Here is a 6,926-nt window from a genome sequence, read left to right on the forward strand (position 1 = left end):
TGTGTGTGTGTGTGTGTGTGTGTGTGTGTGTGTGTGTGTGTGTGTGTGTGTGTGTGTGTGGGGTCCTGGTTTCCCCTCTCTTCCTGTTGAGTTGTCCTTTCTTTGTTTCTTTGCATCTCAGTTGAGTTTAGTCTTCTGGGTTCTTTCTTCTTCTTCTTCTTCCTCTTTTATTATTTTATTTCCTTTTTGTGACCTAATACTTGGTGTCCTCCATTTAGGTCTTATATCCAGCAACCCATTTAACAGATAAGCTTTAAAGCTATAATTTCTTCGCTTTTGAGCCCTTATAACAGCAGTAAGTACTTCTGCAGGAGCCATGGGACATATAATTTCAAAAAGGAGGCAAACTATTATTTTATTAAAAGTGTATAGCCACAGAAGGAATATAAACACACCAGTCTAGACTCTAAATTAGTGTGAGGGTGATCTTTATTAAATTTATTAACCTCTACTATCTATTGAATCTGTTAATCTTATAACCCGTGAATTTAAAGTGCGCACGAAGAAAAAGACCTAAACGCAGGACACAGGAGGCAAAATTAAAATAGTTAAACTCTTTAATAACTTAGCAGCGGTCGCAAAAAAGGGCAAATAAGACTTGGAAAGGAAAAGCAAAGGTTGATAAAATGAGTAAAAAAGCCATAGGGGAAGACAAACACGATGAACCACAGAAAGAGAAAAAGGAGAATTCTGGATTGTAGAAAAAGCCGAACTTGTGAAAAAATGACAACAAACACGTGAAGTAAAACTTAGAGGGAGTGAAGACAAAAATAAATGCTTATAAATTCATAGATGACGAACTTAAACGAGTCCTTATAGTTTTTATTCATTTATTTATTTAGATTTACATCTAATTAAAACCTGTTGACTTAGTTTTTCCTTATTCCTGTATAAATATATATATACTGTTACTATGGTGAATATTAGTTTTTCAGATAATGGGGTCTGTTGGCATATTTCCACAGTTCTGCTGCGAGCACACACATGACACCCATCTAATGTTCAAACCTTTTGTTTGTGAGGGGCAGCCAATCACAGGCAGGTTTGCTTAACGGGAAAGGAAGGGAATAAATCATATTCTGTTTCGGACAGAATGTGATTTGGGGGGATTAACAGGGATTATTTTGATCTTTGAATCATGTAAATCTATTCTATTAGAGTCAGAGATATAAATTCAGTTCAATTCACTTTTATTTATATAGCACCAAATCAAAACAAGGAACTTTATATTGTAATGTAAAGACTCTACAATAATGCAAAGAAAACCCCAACAGACCTGCTTTAGCGACAGTGGGAAGGAAAAACTCTGTTTTAACAGGAAAAAACCTCCTGCAGAACCAGGCTCAGGGAGGAGCGGCCATCTAACTTCAGTTAGTCTCTGTATTGGGTTTAGCTTTGGCTAGTTTTAGTTTACTTTCTGTGTGGGTTTTAATCGGGGGTTTTTTCATCATTTTTGTTCACACCTAGGTTTGACATTTAGTTAATCATATAGTTATAAAAGCCATAGCCTTTATTCTGAGTGCAGGAGTATGTTTACACTGTTCCTCTGGTACTTTTGTTCCTGTAAATGACCTGATTTTTTTTCCCCACCACTGATTTAAAGTGTTTTCTCCTTCAGTGGCAGGCCATCTCTCTGACCGTCATTGAGAAGGTGCAGATAGCAGCCATTATTCTGGGTTCCCTGTTCCTCATCGCCAGTATTTCCTGGCTCATCTGGTCCTCCCTCAGCCCCTCAGCCAAGTGGCAACGTCAGGACCTGCTCTTCCAAATCTGCTACGGCATGTACGGCTTCATGGATATCGTCTGCATAGGTAAAAAGACAAAGAGACACAAGACTGACACACAAACATAAGATGCTTTCATAAGTGAACGTTTGGGACGTGATATAGTTGTTCTGTCATGTAGCACACAGCAGGAAATAGTCAGCTTCAGATGTGTTTGCACTACTGGAAATTATTTAAGTGAAGAAGCTGCAGGAGGCTGCACACATGACACCAAAGAAATCGGGTCATTACTCAAAAAAGTCATGCATTACACATATTCTTTACTTTTTTAAATGCAATGCATTATTTTACTCGTTATATCAATTTTCGTTACTTCACAGCAGCTGTGTGATTGCCAGAAAAGAATAAAACACCAACATTTTAATCTGCACACATAACTGCTTGAATCCCTCTTAAAAAGGACATTGTCAAGATTAGAGCATGGGAGGACCCAAATGTTGACTTAGGAAGCAAAAAGTAAAAATAAAACAAAACAAAAAAACGACAACACAAACTAAGAAGGTCGATGCATGAGATAGGAAGCACAGGTGCAGGGAAAGATGGACCTGAGAGGTAAACGGATGATCTCACAAAGAAGAAAGACTACATATACTTACACAAAGAGCTGATAGTAGAACAAAACACAGATTGGAACAATTAAGGGGCAGAGAAACAAGGAAGAGGAAAGAAAGAAAACCTACAACAGGAAGTAACCAAAATAGAATGACCAACAATGATCGGTGAACCCAGAGTGCAGGATGACATGGAAAAATGCAAAAGTAACATAAGAAAAACAACAAATATTACAACGACCATGACAAACATATAGGAAGTCTTTCTGAGGTTTTCAAACACTCGTTCATGGCTAGCTTTGTGCCAGCATCATAGACTGTATATAAAAGATGGCAGCATCTTGCTTATGCAAGTGCTTGTAGAGGTTTGATTTGTTCTCAGCAGATTCGGGACATCTTGGCCGTCTGATCACAGCTGATCTCAGGATCGACAGATGAGCCAGGAGATGAGGACTCTGTGTGACCACAAGGGTCACAGCGAGTGGGTGTGCACTATTAAGTTTAGTTAGGTGAGAAAAAGGGGAATTAGAGCCATAAAGAAAATTGCTACAGGCTAAATGGGCAGCGAAGCAACAAATTGAAAAGAGGGTGTCCCCGAGACCCTCTGCGATCCAGGCCCGTCAGGGATTTAGAAAAACTCCTTCTGGACATAAAGCTATGTGATCTGTCTAAACTATTACATAGAACATGTGAACATTAGTGTCATTTCAGTGTTCAGTGAATGTGGTTAAATTTAAGAAAAAAAAAACTTTCGACATGCTCTAATTTTGCCAGCCACCTATCCCACATGTCATGTCTTCGTCACAGAGATTAAATTTATTGAAATTATGGTATACTCATGATACCGATGCTCAAATAATGCTAAACAAAATTAGTATTTAAGGTAGTCTTAGATTTAGATCGTGACACTTGGAGCAGATGTAACATTTATTTCGTTGTACACTGTAAAAAAAAAAGTAATATAAAAGTATTTTACTGTGTATTTTACAGTTTTGTACTGTTTTTCTAGAATATCATTAAATTTACATAAATAAACTGATTTTACATTTAAAATGTAAATTAATGTAAAATCACTGTAAATGTAATAAAACATAATTTTCTCATTTTTTAAATATATTTAGATTGTTAAAATACATTCACAAATGTATCATAATTTCACAAATATTTGTCCGTTTATTTGAAAGATTGAACTGTTAAATTCAAATGTAATGCTATGGAAAAATATATAAATGATTCTTATAAACTTTTTTTACATCAAATAATATATTATTATATTGCTATTTAGTATTATTTGTAATTTAATTGTTGTTGTTGTATATAGCAGCGGTCCCCAACCTTTTTTGCGCCACGGACCGGTTTATGCCCGACAATATTTTCACGGACCGGCCTTTAAGGTGTCGCGGATAAATACAACAAAATAAAACTAGTACCGGTACCAAAAAAAAGAAGATTTATTCATAACACACGTGAAAAGACCCAGGAAAACCGAGTTAACGATAAAAACGATAACAAAATAACGCTGAAAACCGATAAAAACCCTGAAAACCATACATTTCACACCTGAGCCTCAACTCTCGCGGCCCGGTACCAAACGACTCACGGACCGGTACCGGTCCGAGGCCCGGGGGTTGGGGACCGCTGATTAGGGCGATCGTGGCTCAAGAGTTGGCCGTTCGCCTTGTAATCAGAAGGTTGCCGGTTCGAGCCCCGGCTCGGACACTTCACCTACCACCTACTGGTGATGGCCAGAGGGGAATTATAAAGTGGAATTGTAAAGCGCTTTGAGGGTCTCAAAAGCGCCATATGAATGCAACCCATTATTATTTAAACCAACTGTTAACCTTATATTTCTGTACATTTAAGTATTATTATTCATATTGCCGCATTCATTGACCTTGTTTATAGGTAATTTCATTGTTTAATCACGTTACAATGTTCCTAGTTTAATGTTCAAAAGCACTTGAAAAAGGCAAAATCCCATGTAAAATTAGGGCAACAAACTGTATTGTCATTACTGAAAATAACCGTATTTTCATGTGAAAGTTATTTTCTGGTATTTTCTGGTATTATTTTGGCGCCCCAACTGCCCGAATATTACTGTTTTTTTAGGATTTGTTTTTTTTACGGTGTAGTTTTTAATCCTGTTTTTTTCCTGTTCAAAGCGGCATTTAATTTCCTCTTTTAAGTTTGTCAGAAGGTTCAATAAACACTCCAGTTTCAAAGAATTAGAATTTTATGCCAATTATTAAATGGTTCAGGCAGTTAAGAGAGTTTACATGTGTTTTTCAGCACTACAAATATTGTGTGGATTAACGGCGACAGCTCAAAAACACTGTTAAATTGAATGAATTTAAAAAGTGTCAAATTTCAACCCATCCCTATGTACTTCAAGGGGTTGTAACTCTGAAAATATTCATAGTATGAAAGTGAAATTTTCCATGGCTTAATTAAACATTTTATATTGTTGGTTGATTAAGATGAGGTTGAATGATCCTTATTAAGAGGGAGCATATTCAGTTTGTCCAACTAAGATAAATATATAATATTAAGAGTGTAAGGTCAGATTTAGTGGCTTTCTGATGCACTCTGTCATTATAGTCCATTATTGGTAAGTTGATAAAGGTTACAAACTGGCTAATGTCCAATTCTCACACCCTACCTCCATCTGGTAAGTCCTAAAAAAGCCCAAGGTTGGGAATTGACTCCGTTTTTGGAGACAGCCTCAGTGCAGGTGTGAAAATGTCACACAGGAGTCGTCGACTGCAGGAGCTGAAAACATGAAAAGATGTAGATCGAAGGCTTAGGCTGCATTATGCAACATCAAGACGAGCAAAGAAAAACAGGATGCACTGTGCAATGACAAAAATATTAATAAACATAAGTTGGATTATGCAAGGACAAACTAGCGCGAGGATGAAAGCTTGTATTCGGCTCACATTTTTCTGGCTTTTAAGTTCATGCACAATTACAACACTAAGCAGGCAGATGGTGCATAGGTAGGAGATAACAACTACACTAAAAGCCAAACAAATTTTTGATGATGTTGCAGACTACAAGAGACTGTTTTTGGGGGGAGGTTTGGAGCGACTGGCTTGATTGTTCTTGTGTAACTGCGAGCTGCCCGCCTAAGACAACAGTGAGAACAGATGGCATCAGATATCTGTACTGTGATTACTGCCAACTGTCTATTCTCAACCACAGATGAGATGGAAAGTTTCTACCTGTGGTGCCGATGCAGCTCCCGGCTACCTTTCATGAAATATCTTCTGCCTCCATGCACTGTCCTTCACCTTCTGCTTTCTTCCCCACCCAGGCCTAATCATCCACGAGGGATCGTCGGTGTATCGAATCTTCAAGCGATGGCAGGCTGTCAATCAGCAGTGGAAAGTACTGAACTATGAGAAATCGAAGGACTTGGGCGACCCGGTGAGTTCGAGCAGTAAGACAGGCGCTCGAGGCTCTCGCGGTAACCCTCACGGTCTGGCCAGCAGCAGCAGCGGGCGACCGAGCAGGAGGCTAAGAACTATTCTGAACCACCACTGTGGATACACCATCTTGCACATCCTGAGCCAGCTGAGGCCCAACGACCCGCGGATCAGCGCTGCCGCCAACCGGGAGGTGGTGATGAGGGTCACCACCGTATGAGCGGCACGACAGGATGAGACCCCGTCTTTTGTGTCCCGATGTAAATGACAGGAGGGACTTGATGTTGAATACTAAAGACTAAGTAACAGGAGCCCCGTGAGGAGCTGAGTGATGCCCGGAGCATCAACAGACAGCACACACGAGGGTTTCTCCTCTTGTTTCATACAACAAAAGAAAGCCAGATGCTCCTTTTCAATAATTAAAGAACTGATGAAAATACAGGATTAAAAAGCATTAAAAGACATCAAACGTGAAACATGTGAACAGGCTTTACAAACCTGATCCAAGATGACGAGACGTTTTTTCCAGTTCAATATCAGGATGCACAGAAGCATTTTTTTCTTTGTTTTTAATCCTCTTGGTTTGATTTGTATCTCTTCTTCTTCTTCTTGTGTTTTTTTTTTTTTTTACTCACTTTGATTTTGTACGGATGTATGATTTTAGAGGAAATCATGTAACTCCATACATGCCAAGCATTTCCAGACAGCTATGTATCATGATCTTAAAAAAATTTCTACAAGCTAAACCGATGCTGGTAAACAGACCGAAAACTGAAACTAAACAAACATGTGGGCTCCACAGAGGTGACAACAGGACAATAAGTCATAATGAGTAAAAAAAAAAAATGAAAAATGAAAAAAAAGAAACAAAAAATCAAAAAAAAAATAAAGAAATCAGTAAGATTTCAGTTACACTTTTAACCTTTCTGCAATAAAGATACGTATGTACATTTCACAGGGAATTTTGCATGGGTATATAATTTTATTCTTGATCACATTACATAAGCACATGACAAAATTTGCTCTATTTCGAATGGTGCTTGCCAAAATAAACACTTAAACATCCAATTTCATTGCACCAACTTTTTGTCAGCAGGACAAATGGCAGTGTGTTACAGCTCTTTCAGCTAAAATACAGTTTGTTGCTGCTGTGTGCTGATTCAAAT

The 6,926-nt window shown here is 38.2% G+C and overlaps 1 protein-coding gene across 1 annotated transcript in view; it reads left to right on the forward strand.

Annotated features, from left to right (window-relative positions):
• The window catches only part of march9 (membrane-associated ring finger (C3HC4) 9), a 24,194-nt gene extending 17,479 nt beyond the window's left edge, over positions 1-6,715 (forward strand). Inside the window, exons 3-4 of the mRNA XM_005918751.3 lie at positions 1,619-1,811; positions 5,649-6,715. Coding sequence (XP_005918813.1) covers positions 1,619-1,811; positions 5,649-5,980 — 525 coding nt within the window. The 3' untranslated portion in view covers positions 5,981-6,715. The remainder of the gene's footprint in view (positions 1-1,618; positions 1,812-5,648) is intronic.
• Positions 6,716-6,926: the final 211 nt, after the last annotated feature.

The sequence above is a fragment of the Haplochromis burtoni genome, unplaced genomic scaffold, assembly GCF_018398535.1.
Source record: "Haplochromis burtoni strain Fernald_Lab_line unplaced genomic scaffold, NCSU_Asbu1 Contig_31, whole genome shotgun sequence".
Taxonomy (NCBI): domain Eukaryota; kingdom Metazoa; phylum Chordata; class Actinopteri; order Cichliformes; family Cichlidae; genus Haplochromis; species Haplochromis burtoni.